General features: G+C 39.8%; 1 protein-coding gene across 4 annotated transcripts in view; it reads right to left on the reverse strand.

Annotated features, from left to right (window-relative positions):
• plcb1l (phospholipase C beta 1-like) overlaps positions 1 to 15053 on the reverse strand; it is a 121153-nt gene that overhangs the window by 36264 nt on the left and 69836 nt on the right. For 3 of the 4 annotated variants that reach the window (XM_078274325.1, XM_078274327.1, XM_078274329.1), the window contains 7 exons: positions 13924 to 13999; positions 12302 to 12405; positions 11342 to 11508; positions 6313 to 6459; positions 4935 to 5092; positions 512 to 594; positions 185 to 269 (listed from right to left, as the gene is read on the reverse strand). In XM_078274325.1, the coding sequence (XP_078130451.1) occupies positions 185 to 269; positions 512 to 594; positions 4935 to 5092; positions 6313 to 6459; positions 11342 to 11508; positions 12302 to 12405; positions 13924 to 13999 (820 nt within the window). The remainder of the gene's footprint in view (positions 1 to 184; positions 270 to 511; positions 595 to 4934; positions 5093 to 6312; positions 6460 to 11341; positions 11509 to 12301; positions 12406 to 13923; positions 14000 to 15053) is intronic. The other variant, XM_078274326.1, reaches the window with a different exon arrangement.

Below are 15053 nucleotides of genomic sequence, written 5' to 3' on the forward strand. Positions count from 1 at the left end.
TGGCCAGCAGTGTTCAAGGACACTTCTTCGGTGCACTCATCTGTGCGATAATATCTGCTGAATCCCTCGCTGCTGGCCATGTCATATGCATCTGTGTGTGCGTGTTAGAAAGATAGAGAGAGCCAGAGTGTGAATATATGTGTGAGGACATGCACATGTGTGTTTGAGCATCTTATGTACTCACAGGATATTTCTCCAGAGGTTCTGTCAGTAATGCGTCTCCAAATATTGACCGGCAGTACTCTGCCATCTTAGCCTGCTGCTTCGGTCTGGGAGTCATCACACACGGAAACAAACACAGACACACACCATCATGGTTTTTCTTTACCAAATATCAATACACACTGAATATGTATGTTACTCCTAAGAAGCCCCTCGAAGCCATTAAAAGACATAACAACCAATTTGAACTTTATGTTAAACCATCCAATGACAGACAGTGCTAATCAATAAGGTTGACACTCAATCTGTGGACTTTGCACCCCTGACTTGAAATGACCTGCTGACTTACGAGTCTACATGGTTCTCAAAAGACAGGATGATGGGGAAGGGCGAGGTCTTGAAGGCACACTCTGCTATGGCCTCGATCACCTCCTAAAGACACAAGGAGAAAAGACAAAATATTGATAACATAATTATAAATTATGTTAAATACACACACCTAGGGTAAGATGTTATTGTTACTTCAGTAAAGTAATAAATTAATTGTTGTCATCGTTGGTTCATGTGATAGTATGCTGTGCAGTCACAAGAAAATAAAGCATTTACAAACACTTGAGCTCTTAAAGCAGCCAGAATCATATCCATTGATATGGTTTCCTACAATAGCTGAGAGCCTCTCCCAGAGAACATGCCCAAACCTCTTAAAATCAATAACCATAGGAGAGATAAGACAGAAAGATAGTTTTTCAGTAGTACATAAAATAAATTACACTCCGCCTTACTCCAAATGCAACATGTTATCTGGCTGCATGGTGCATTGAGACTCCTGCAATAATTATATGGCTGTGTCTATCAAATGCTTGTCTCAGAGTATGTGTGAGTGCAGGATGTCAACATGATGGTACACTTTCTGGTTTAAAATGTGAAAGGAAAGCCTGTCAAGTGTATCACAAATTGCTGTGTGCTCAGCAAGGTTATTATAGTTTTGCATTTTTCATTAGTTTTTATTTTTATTTTGTTTTGACTTTTTGTTTTCAAATTCAGTTTAGTTTTAATTCGTTTTTAAAGCGGGTTTGATAGTTTAGTTTAGTTTTTATTTTTTGAAAATGATTAGTTTTAGTCTTTTTTTGTAACATGGGTTATTTGTCGGGGGATTCAAAAAGATCAGCTAAAGTATTGTGTAATAATAACTCAACAAAAACATCATACAATTTTAGAAATATGTATTCACAATGTATTCAACAATAACACCGGTACATAAAACGTAGCCTACATATGGTCATAAATATGTAAACAGTCTACACAAGACGCAGTATGTGCAAAAAGTGTAAGTGACGTGTTTCAGGGAAAAAACCTAAATAGCCAACAGACTAAAGAAGACATGAACAGGTGTTTTCAACTTTGGTTTGAGTAAAGTGGCGAACTTTTTGAAGTCAATCGAGTCACACAGTTGTGTAGACATCCCAGTATCAATCCACATATTAACCCACACTTCCTCCCGCTTTTGGTGTTCCTGCGTATTTACTAACCAGCAGCTGTCAGGTCACCGGTGAAAGCCCTCCTGTAGTGTTCTCTGTCCTGCTGTTGTCTCTGTCATGCTGCCTGGCCCTGTATCCATACATCCATGCCCGTAACGTTACCGGGGTTAGCTTCTGTTTCGGGGAAAGGGGGCTTTGCGTTCTCCTTTACCTTGTTAAGGTAAGCTAGGTTAGCCTCCTAGCTTGTGCGCGCTTCTCAAATGTACTTTCAAATTCGTGGGATGTTTCCCTGTAATAAATTGACCACATATTTTACCACCTTCCACTGCAAGGCGCTTTTATCTGACACAGTCATAGAGGGTTTTCACCGACGTCACGTTCTGGGTGGTAACCTGGATGCACAGCCATATTGGAGGCACTCGGTGTAAACAACTGAATGGAGTAATGGAGTATTGTGCACTTTGGATACTTTTATACTTTATGTCTAAACAACAGAAAAGCTCATCAAAACGCGTCCAAGATGCAAAGGCATGGAAGGACTTGGACCACAAAAAAAGGCACGATATTTTGAGAAATTACAGTTTACTGGCGGTGCAGATCCCTACAAGTTGGCTCCCTCTTCTTGGATCCATGGCAACCCGGTGATTCTTCCATCAGTTGCATATCCCGATATAGTCAACTACATGGTTTTCTCGCCGAGCCCATACACAGCGGAAGACCTTAAATCCTACAAAAGTTTGGAGGCTTATAACCAGATGGTGTGTGGATGGGTGAGGGAGACGCAGTACCAAGTCATTAACGACCGTTGTGTTGTGAAGGCCAAAGTAAGTAATGCAATAACGTCTTTAATCATCCTAACCTTGAACTGTATGATATCATTGTGATACTCAAGGTGTAGCCAAGTGACTCTCAATAGTTTTTTTTTTCAATTCAAAGACCGAACAAGACAGAGTTTTCCCTCGTAGCTCCTGGTTGAGCTTTGCCAACCACAAGCGCCTCCTTTCCTCTGATAACTTCTGACATTCCTCTCCCTGGTTTTTAATAACTTTTGGAAGTCGATAATATTCCAAATGTTTTTCTCGGTCTGACCTATTGGTACAACCTAAAACACGGCAATAATTAACCATTTTTCTTAACGCCGTTCGGGATCTACTTCAGTGCCTGTGCTTTGTTGTGATGCGGAGTACCTCCAACATGGCGACTTCGGGTCTGATGACACGCCGTGAAAACCCTCTATAATCAAATAGGACTGCCGCTTTCTTCCGACTTTCGGTACCGCTATGATGCCAGGCGAGAGGGACGGAGCCACGGACATGTTGTGTTCAATTTGACGTGGAATGTCGGAATTTCTGGATTCCCAATCGGAAACTATACATGTCTACGGGAAATGTCATGGTCGGAGAGATATAACGTTATTTGCTCTATGAAAGATCGACAAAGACGAAAACTAAGGACATTTACTCAATAATTTTATTTTATTTTAGTTAGTTTTGCAAACAGACATTACAGTTTTAGTTTAGTTATCGTTTTTTTGTAATGCCTCGTTTTTATTTTTATTTCAGTTAACGACAATGTTTTTTCCCACCTAGTTTTCGTTATTTCGTTCGTTTTCGTTGACGATTATAACCTTGGTGCTCAGTCATTCATGTCCATACAAATTTCAGCGTGGATATGTTTTTACGAGAATGGCAGCTGAACCGTGAATTGCTGACACTCCTCAACTCCAGTGAAGACAGCTCGACATCTGATATCGGATTCCTAATCCACTGATTGTCTAAGTCAATTACGCCATCAATAACAATGGTGTCAGTTCACTTAATGCCTTCGTTTCCATTTGCTCCTCCTAAAAATAAAAAAATCTTTGTCTGTAACTCAACCCTCTCCATCTGTAGCTCTCTTCCAGCCTCTGTCCCTCAAAACTACAGTATTTTCCTATTTTACTCTCAGGGGAATTCCATTAAGCTTGTTCTACTTCTTTTGTTACTCAAATTTCCTCGATCAATCAATCCACCCACCCACCTCCCTCTTTCTTATTCTCCTCACACCTACTCTGCCCTTAGATTTTCTCACCCTCCTCCTTCTATAAATGCTTTTTTTTTCTCTTTGTCTTCTCATCTTCTGGGTCTTCAATTAAGCGCTCCTCAGCACTTCAGTTTAGGGCCATTCAGTGCGTCCCGGTCCTTTATGATTTGCCATCTGCTGAATGCATGCCCCACTTTATGTTTATCCCACTTCTTATTCAACTGTGCTTTCCTCCATATTTACTTGTATTTTCTGTGTCTGGCTCTGTATCTGTCTGCTTTGCTGTCTGTGTTTACATATATTTAAGTAAAAAAAAAAATTAAAAAAATCATTAAATCAAACCCAATTTAAAAAAATATATATTATGGTGATAATTTTTTCCCGCAATAGCCAATAACTGTATTCACATTTACAGGAAAACGTTGCATGCATGTAATCCAGCGTAATGTTTTCTCATTAATAACAGCCTCACTGTTTACTGTTCGCTCTCTTTACATTTTGTCAGCACTGTATTAAATTACTGCTAATGCAAACAGAACATTGCCTACTACCACCACTTCACATTAAAGGTGTTCAACAAGCCAAACATGGGATGGCTTTTTTGTGAAGCAGTCACACAAAATGCAATGTGTTTGTCACCGCAATTAGTGCAAACCACCATAGTTCAAAAATGCGTCTACGAAGCAAGACATGTAACTTTTGTCATTTGCGACGTGTGCAGCATGAAATCAGATCGCAGTTGCAATTATTATCGGCTGACTTATTTATTAAAACAATGTGAGTTTGTTTGGCTGCAATGTAAACAGATACATCACTTGTTTTTCTATGGTATTTTCTGACAAGTAGTAGCTGCTCAAGGAGTGTTTGCTGTAGTATAAAAATGCACTGACAACACCAGTAATCACAGGTGTCACAATAATAAATAGAATTCCAATTTTGAAGCCACAAACAATACATAATATTAACCATCTACATATTGTTTATCTAAGCTACTTACCTTTCTCTTTTAATTTGCTTTACTTTTTGTAGCCTGAATCAAGGTTTAGCATTTTGCCACAGGAGTGCATATGTTTGACGATGCAGATGTACACATAGGTGGCTGCCAACACACTTGCATGTAACCTTAAAGTGTGCACTACGAGGCAAAATCATGTTTATAGAATCAACTGGAAATAAAGATGAAACCCAGAAACCCATTTTAACCCTAAAATACCTAAAGACACAACGCAACCTCTCGCCTATATAGCTATCACTCTGTTCTCTTTGTGTTACCTTGAAGGAGATTTCAGTTGTCATGGTAAAGCCGTGAGTGATGACGGGCTCTTCTTCTGTGGTGCGGCCCTTCCAGCAGTCCAGTTCAATGCAGCGGCACCCCGACAGCAGAACCTGCTTGTACATCTCGACTGAAGAGTTCCCTGCAAGCTGGCCGGCTGCATTCCGCACATAAGCAAGCACACACACATAAACACACCACTTCAGGTAACTGTTGTATTGATCCCAAAAGAACCAGGATGCCCACAAAAGCATGTCCTCCCACCTTCCAAGAGCTCATTAACCGCATTAGTTGCTAGCATGCAGTAAAAACAATACGACTGTCGTTATCTGAAGCAGGCAGATCTCATCACCCTGTCACCATTAGCGAAGCAATTATCTCTTCACATTAGCAGAATGCTTTCCCGCAACATGGTGGGAACTGTGTCAAAGTGAGAGGCAGATCTGTGTTCTCACGTCAGCTGGCATCATTCAATCCCTGCAGATTTTTTTCATTCCTTTTTCTCATTTTTACTCTCACTCTTTCTTTCTCTTCTTTTGATAGACATCCTCGCGCAAACCCATTAGGGAAACACTTTCTTTACTAAATGAGATCATGTGTTGTACACTGCACAAAACATTGCTTTAATTTACCATGGATCAGTAGGATGGAAATACATCAGCATGAATGAAGAAGATGCTGTCAGTCCAGTTATCTTGTGGGGATCTTTATTATAAAGTTGCACTGCAAGGACAGAAATGCATTCTGCACTGCCGCACCTATAATAATAATAATGTCACTATGAAAATACCTGCAGAAAAACTGTTCGTTAGGTGAGAATCAAAGACCTGTTGTTTGTTTTTCTCATTTCTTCATTTGGCAGGCCATGAGTTTGGCCTATTAACTGAATCGCTGGAGAAATTTGATCCACTTGAAAGATTCAATGCTCTCCAGTTCCCCCCAGAATAGATTTGAATAGATGAATTATAATCTCCATTGAAGAGAAAATGGCCTCTGTATTGTGCCTGCTGTGCTCTGGGAGCCAGTTACTGTGACTACCATTCTAAAGAAATATTTAACTCATGAATATCAATGAATTGAGTCTCATTGCATGACTTGATTGGATAACCTCTAGAGAGGTAACGCAAGAAAGGGGGCCTGACTTGCACCGTCGCGTCTGATTGACTGACCTGTGAGGTATGAAGTCGGGTGTATTCACTTGTGCAACCAAAATGATATTTCTAAAAGAACGAGTGTAGAAGAATAAATGATGCGCAGCTGCAATCAGTCAGTATAAGCGAGTTGAGTGGTTGTATGTGAATGCAAAACAAATAGAAAGACAGACAGAGTTTACATACACAACAGACATTTGACGTGAGTCTCGATGTATGTGCATACCTGTGAGGTATGTGTTGTGGGAGGAGTTGATGAAATAGTGGGAAAGGGGAAGGGTCATGTCTTCACTCTGGTCCAGCTTCTCAGGGGGGATGATGCTGTTCTCCTCCCCATTCAGATACCTGGCAAAGCCTTCCACCGAGATCTGACCTGCACAAAACACAACACAGTGCATAGACATGTTAGTCAAAATGATACGTTTGAATTACTGGAATTGTTGGGTCTTTGTAAATTATACAGTGTCGTCTAGATCTTCTCTGTAAAGTGTCTTGAGATAACTCTTGTTATGATTTGATACTATAAATAAATTAAATTGAAATTGAAAACTAAAGCATAAGTCTGATGATATTCTTTTGTCAAAAAATCCAATAATAAAACTAAAACAAATATGAATTAATCTTATAACAAGTATTGTCTCTGTAGCCAAAACCTGTTAAAGCGTATTCCTCTGTGCCATAGAGCTCCATTGTTGTCTAAAATCTATTAAAAACACATCAGTGAGACACACTATTGCACTGGATGAAATGTTTCTTCATTAGGATGAACATGGGCACTGCAGTTTATTTTGAATAAATCCCATGCAAGTCCTGCTGCCGTAAATACTTACTAGCACACCAAATGTGTAATAATCCGTGGCTGGAAATAATCCTAAACAAATGCACTCTTTACTCTTGTTTGAGTAACGTTTGCTTAGAACTACAGTGCCCTGCTGTTTCAGAAAAGTATCTAGCCTTCTCTAAAATGTATATATATATAAAGATTTACATCTTCAGTAGGAATCAATGGGCTAGGGGCCACAGACAGGGTAGGGAAGTCGTAAAGAATTGACGGACACACTAATATGTCGCAGGTTTTGATCTTTTCATGGGATTTGTTGACAACAACAAATAATCGTCAGCCTTATCCTTTACACTACATTATTAAAAACCATTTTACAAAAATATAAAAAATATTATTTTCAGTCTTACCTTTGCAATGATTTAAATAAAACATGTACCATGTTTAACAATCTTGCAAAAAGTGTATTTTTGAGTTTGTGTGTACATTATACTGTGTACACATACTGCATTTGAAAACAAATGAGCAGTTGGAAGACTGTGTTCAAATGTTTTTAAAGGTTACATTACAAAAATGTTCATAACCACTAATTAACATTGAGATTACATTAGTAGTTTAATTTAGCCGGAAACATAATTCACTGTTTGTTGAAAGCCTTTGCGGTTAATCCTTAAAGCCTGCACCTCAGTGTTTCAGTTTCTTACATTTTACTGTGGGCGTATACTGTCAGTTATTAGCTGTCTATGTGGATAAATGCATTAAAGAATCTCCTGTTTTCGCAGGTAGTTTCCAGTACAAACCTGAATTTCTACATTTCAGGCTCCACTAGCTTCAACTTGCATTGCTATAGCCCCAATTAAATCATAGAAGGATCTGAAAAAGCTGAACTGCGCTTGACGTTGTTCTTTCATGGTTGTGATTGTTTCTCAAGGTCACTTATGTTAAGCTTTGCCTTTTTGCTGTCATCACTGAGCTCATGTCTTCACTGAACTTGCTCGACAAAGTGAATAACACAGAATATGTAAAAAGCTGGCCGAAGAAAAGCTCCAGTCATCCAGACAGAAGATTAAAATTTCCATAAACATTACCATACACGTCACACACCACACCTGCATGGATTCAGTTTTGTACATATAGCAAGCGCCCAAAGCTAAACCAAAACACTTGCAACCTCCTCCACCCACACGTACACACTCGCTTGACGTTATGCTAAATATGCTAAGTGATGCAAGCTCGATGGGTGCAGCAGGTCCCTCCGGCCACTTTATGCTAATTAATGCGGTGCCGCCCTCTGCAGAGTTGCTGGACTAATTAACGCTGGCTGCTGTCTGTGATATGTGAGCTCAGTAGAATTCAGCGTCTTCCTTGCTGACTGCCAGGACCTCCCTTTGCCAGGCGGAGGCCTAAACTCTGTACCACTCAAACTGAGACAGTTCCCAAGACATTTGTAGGTCAAACAGGGAGAAAGTGTGCTAACATGGCTGGGATTAGAGATGTACTTGAGTGAGAACCTACAGGTGTTACTCTAAAGGTGATGCTTGAAAGGTGGAGTTTAATCTGAAAGGAGAGGACTCTCTTGAGCTGAAGGGAAACTGCAGTGTAAATGTATTCTAAATGTAATGATAACCTAGAAGAGTGGAATCTGACAAAGAGCCTCCTCTCTACAATCACCCGAAGATGAATATGCGATGATATGCCACCATCTACTCTTGACATAAAAGACTTTAAGCGTCTTGTTTCAATTACCATTTTATTCATCTGCATTCAAACAATGTAGGAACATTTGAGCGAGCACAGACTCAAGACAATGATAGAGCACTAAAGAGATGAATAAAATGTATAATATCCTCAAAATCACAGCTGGATACAGATAATGAGAAAGTGTGACAAAGAAAATGACACCTAATGCACGCTGCTATCTCCGATTAAGAGATAGCAGTGTAAAGTATACACATCTACGCATACTGACTGTGTGCATCAACATGAGGCTTTTTCAGTGCAACATACAAGCACATGCTTACTATGCAAAAACACACACACACACACACACACACACACATTTCTACATGCATTTACAGTATAAGTGTCCTTGAGAGAGGAAAAAGTGTGTTAGTGTGAGTTTGTGTGAAGGTAGCATGTGGAGCTCTGGACCCCTCTGCAGAGCAGATGGCAGCACTTCCTCCGGGCTAGATAAATACTTCACATGGGGAAATCTGTCACTGGGACAGAGAGGGGCACGCTTCCAGAGAGCCTGGGATGGGCTGAACACACAACATTGCAGTACGAGCACATCACTGTGATCAGAGTCAAACACAGGGCGGTTAAACAGGAGATTTTAATGTGGTTTCAAAAAGTATTTGATCAAATTTAGGCACCCGATTCATTTTGTCACACATTTAAAAAAATAAAAAAAAGGAAAAAAAAAAAGTAAAGTAGGTACTTTAGGAGAAGAGATGATTAAAGTGGCACTCATGCCTTGCTTGAGTCAGTTCAGGTGGATTTAGTTTTAGTGTAATCAGTAATTAAACATGCAAATATGATTGGCACAGTAATGATACAGTGAACAGGTTTTTAGATAAACAGCCTCTCCTGGAACCAAAGATTAGCATTTTGTAAGTCTATTTAATAATAGCCTCCAGACTATTTTTTTGTTCCACAAGTATTTTTAAATATATTCAACTAAACTTCAGATCTGCAGCATAGTGACAAACAGCTGTATGCAGATATATCAAGTCAATCATCCGTGAAGACTGACTGTTATTGACTGAAATTCACTGTTGCTGCTTGGGAAACACACCCAAGGTACAAACATTTTATAAATCAAGTGGCATGCTGTGATATCGTTAAATTTACACGTAGTATTGATTGGGAGGCCGGAGACATTTCATGTAGTCAATAGGCTCCATTTGTTTAAATGTTAGTGCACAATACAAAGTATAATCTAATCAAATGTACACTGAGTTTGTATTTTCAAATGTTTGTATTCTATCATATATTATTTTGTTTACATTATTTTCAAAATGGTTTGGTATGACATAATAGGGAGAAAAAAACAACCCAGCGATTAGCTCAAGAACAGATTGTGGTCACCCATTTTGGCACACTATGCTTTCCAGCAGACATAAAATTTGAATTGGCACATATTCGACCTTGATGCCTGATATCTGGAGTGGGATGTTCTCTGGGATATTTTGGCAGCTCTCTGTCCACTGACACTTTAGGTGACATGACACAACGTGCCCAGGACGTGTTGGATCCCCTACGCTCATCCATCTGCATCTTGATTGTTCATGAATTATTCTGTGCCACTCCTGATGCTCTAACACGTGCATCACTGTGATGGTGATGATTGTCATTTTTTATTCTTATTGTTTGGATGCTAGGATTAACAGGTAGATAGATGCTGCTGCATACAGTAGTGGTGGTGATGCATGCAAATGGACTAAACACGTTTACCAATTAGAAAAGACATACAGTATGTCGTATTGAGCAAGTTCAACAGTTTGACAACACATACGCAGAATACAAAAACACACTGCAAACAGTTGTCAAACTACTACTGGTTGCCTGGCAACTGCTCCCACACAAGAAATAGTCCAACACATAACCCCCAACTCCCCATGAAACGGCAGACTGAATTACAGATTAAACAAATAAGACTTAATTACAGAGCTTTAGAGGTGCTGGTAGGTCAGTTTGGTTATATTAGGACAGAGCAAGGCTAGCTGTTTCCCCATTTCCAGTCTTTGCGCTAAGCTAAGCTAATCGGCTGCTGGCTGTAGCCTTAAATTAGACATATATGCGAGTGGTATCAAACTTCTCCTCAGCACATTTTCCAAAATGTCAAACTACAGTTGCAGTGCACCTAGCTCTCTCAGCCACCATAGCTACTCTTATACGAGATTATTTCAGTCTTCTGCCAATCAAATCATTGGTCTGTACACATTCTATGCCTCAGATATTTTTTTTTTTCTCAGTAGGCATTTCCTTTCTTAGAAACAGATGTACAGTAAGAGACACAAGATTTGTGAATTCTACTAAGAACAAAACTGCAGAGCAGTCAAGAGAAATATGTAAATGACTCGCTTTAGTGTTTGTGTACATGTTAACATACTTGAATGTGCATTTGTGGCCAACAGTGGACACCAGGCAGCAGTATTCCTATGGCAACACCCCTGCCAAATGTATTGGTGGTGGGGGCTGGAGTGCAGAGTTAGGGTAGGGTTGGAAGAGGTTGGGTGTATGTGTAAACATTTTGGTTTTTGTTTGTGCTTTCCAAAATGTTTTACTACATAACACAATTGCACTTTTGGTTACATACACATCAAGTGTATTAATTACTTGTAGTATTAATCGTTAAAAATTACTTATGAGCACCTTATTTTATGTACAACACCTTGCTGTTGACTGTGCGTATGTGACATATAAGCATAACAGTGTGCTTGTGTTTACTGACAGACATTTGAGCACTGACCTTTCTGTGCCAGAGAAGCGTTGGGTTCATATTTGTCCACCAGCATCTGGACCTGTTCTGGTTTGAGAGGAGGGTAAAGTATCTCGTTCAGACGAGGGTCTCGCTGTTTACTGTTTATAAACTCTGTCATCTGCTCCAAACTGAGGTATGGACGACTCTTAGCTCCCCTGAGAAGAGAGAAGGGGATAAGGTGAGTTGTCGATATAAAAAAAAGGGAGAACACGGGGAGGGTTACCAAGTGAGATGTGGGCGCAAGAACAGAATTCAAAAACTAAGATGAGAAAAATGAAACATGGAGAAAATGATGGAGGAAGAAGTGCTAATTAAGGAAGCAGATCTGGAAAGAGATCTGGAAAGGGAGAGCAACACAAGCGCAAAGGAGCAGAAGATTAAATGTTGTGTTGAGTAAATTATGAGATTTAATTAAAACGCCTTTCATATCTAAGCCTGTTCCACTAAATTATCATCTCTATATCCTTCTGGCTCTCATGCCATCTCACTTAACTGTGATTAGGATGGAGATTTATGACTCAGAGTGGCCCCGGTCATGCTAGCATGCTGCCTCAGCTGATGGTCTGAGTCCCTCTGGGCCAAGGGGCAGCTCAGCATGAGGGACCACACTGCCAGGCTCGAGGAGAACCAGGGCCATTATGACACAATATCTGTACTAATTAACGGCTTATGATGACTGTAATGGGTAAAAGCAGGTGTCTTAAGCCTGCAAAGCCATATTGCCTTTTCAGGGATTGCAGCCATTATCTAACTTCCAGTCTGAAACGGGGAACAGATGGCTGTGAAAATAATGGTATTAAATGAATCATTCTCACATTGTTTCAAGTTTTTCAAACAACTTTTTAACTGGGAATCAGCGTATTCTTTGGAGGCTGAAAAGATTATTGATTACTTCCTTACAAGACTTTTTAAAAAGGCAAATACTACTGAGGGAAACATGGTTCTTACATGTCAGAGAAGATGTGGTCCAGCTCAGATCGGGGGCAGATGTTGCTCAGGAACATGTTGTAGACCTCTGGATTGAAATCCTCTTGTGGGATGGAGTCATTCTGCTGCAGACGACAGCAACATGGTCACATAAATGGTCTACGCATACACGTACTGTACATACAAATCACAGGGGTGGCCTCGTGGGTACAGACACTGTGGAAGAACTACAAATCTAGTATCAGAAGTGATCCACTAGTATTGCTACAATTATATTTTCAATGTAGTGTGTGGGTGCTAAACCGTCCCAGCTTATACGTAACTGAAGTTTTCACACAGTGGGACTCATGAACTCAAGAACATTTATGCGTACAAGTGTTTCATATTGAATTCAGCAAACCCTTGTAACTGCACAAGTTGGATCTTTCTATGTGCACAAGTCAAGATCTGTCTTTCATGCTATGGGATGTTCTATGGCTGAACCCAACCTCTAGTCTCTCTCTGGAAGCGATTACTGTACATGCATATACATTTAAAATGCAACTATTTAAACAAAGACGACTGCCTGCAATTTGAACCTAGACTTAAACAAAACATCTGTGGCCACAAGTGCTCCTTATATAGCTATCAGAGCCAAAACAGGTCTGATAAAGACACAGTGTGCTCAGCAGCAGGCAATAGCATTGTGCCAGCAAGAAACAGAGTAGAACCAAATTGGAGAAAAGAAGATGAGGAAGGATGCACTAAGGGACGGGGGGATGCAGGTCAAGCCCTGCTAAAACTCAATGAGCCATTCTAAAGACTTTGGTGGAAGCTACGCTGTGTTTGTGCTTTTGTCTATGAATGTGTGTGTGTGTGTGTGTGTGTGTGTGTGTGTGTGTGTGTGTGTGTTGAGGGATTAACAGCACTACCGTTTAGCTGTAATTACTTGAGCGTTGGAACAACAGCAAATCCCACCAGACCTTCATACAGCAACACGTTCTTACCCCCTGCTCTCCCTGTGCTAATTATACATAGCTTGTTCTGTGTATGTGTATATATGTATATGTGTGTGTGTGTGTGTGTGTGTGTGTGTGTGTGTTTGTATTTCTTGTGTGTGTTTGTTCATTTTGTTTGTATTATAAAGCCATTCATTACAGCTACAATATGCATATGTTTCAGCATTTTCTCACTTTCAAACATGCAAATTGCTTGCTACTGCTGGAATACAATGTTTGCTGTGTTTGGGGGACTGTTTACACCCCAATGCATGACGGGGCAGGTTCTCTCTAGTGATATCCGGGAGAGGTAAAGATTAAACAGCTTTTGTCATCTCTATTGCTCCCACTGGGTCTATTTGTTTCATTACAACCAAGGCTAAATCAGTTCTGAGTGGGAAGTCATGCAGACAGCCAGAAAATAAGACTCCAAACAAATGAGCAAAGCAGCAATCAGCTGCTGTTTCAGGAGAATAGAAAATGAGCTGAGGACAGACTGATGAATGGGTGGGTGGGTGGATGGATGGATGGAAGGATGGATGGATGGATGAAAATGATGAAAGAGCTTAGAGTATAAGATAGGAAAGAGAGGCAGAGAAAGAGGGACAGAGACATGAGCTGGTTCAAAGATATGATAAAGGGGGAGATTCAGTATTTTGGTCTCACTCTGCCAGAAGGGAGGTTACAGTTTTCCAGGGCTGTCTCTACTCGCTTCCTGTCTGCTGAGAACATCCTGAAGATACTGCGGGGTGACAGAAAAACACAGCCTGATGAGTAATCACAGAAAATGCCACACATACAGAGGAGTTCTCACTCTGATTCTCTGTGTCAAACTGATGAATTCATCACAGTTTTTAATTGATACTTATTAAGGACACCCTGCGAGAAAGCTCTGCTGTAGCAGCAGCAAACAGTAACAAGGATAGAAGGAAAAAAGTGAAACTAAAAAGAAGAGAATACAACCACATAATTGCAGGACAAATTACATGTTACAAGATAAAAATGAGACAAAGAAATGCCAAGATAAAAATTGAAACTTTAATATATGCAGAATAACAAAACATAAAAACTGAAAAGAGACGATGTGGGAAAAAATAAAACCAAATCAGTCTAGTATAACAGCACTCTAATAAATATGCATTTGGAAAGTTGTAGTTTCTGATGCTGTTGAGTTATATTTCATTATACCATATATATATATATATATGTTTCTATTTTGACTGCTTTACCTTGCCGTCAGACAGCTCTGAAGCCGTTATATCACTCTCTTCAAAGCCACCAGACTCATTTGACAAAAACAGTATTTTTACCTCGCAGAACACAGGAGTTGCTAACCCTTCAAAAAAAAAATAAAGTCACACAATAAAATGGGTTTTGCCCCTGCCCCTGTCCACAGCATTACATACCACAGCATTACATACACACGTGTCCGTGTCGGTAATCCTGCCTGCTTCTCCAAACTGGGGAAACTACTCCATCTACTGTAGGTAATACACTGACTATGGATAAGTACCTCATACAACTAACCCTAACCCACCGAACTATCCCTTTAATTAACTGTTATATTAAAATGTAAATATTACAATACAGACTAAATTGATTGACTAACCCTAACCCCCTGTCTAAACTCTAGATGGCAACACCATATCTACATAAAACGTGATAATGTTTGTAATCCTTTATAAAGACGATATTAACAAAGACATGTTTACACAGATGATCACATCACCAGTCTCACCAAAACAGGCTTTTGTCTGTGTGAATAAACACAACATATGCAGATAAAATGTTTCCAA

The sequence above is a fragment of the Sander vitreus genome, chromosome 18 (assembly GCF_031162955.1).
Source record: "Sander vitreus isolate 19-12246 chromosome 18, sanVit1, whole genome shotgun sequence".
Classification (NCBI taxonomy): Eukaryota; Metazoa; Chordata; class Actinopteri; order Perciformes; family Percidae; genus Sander; species Sander vitreus.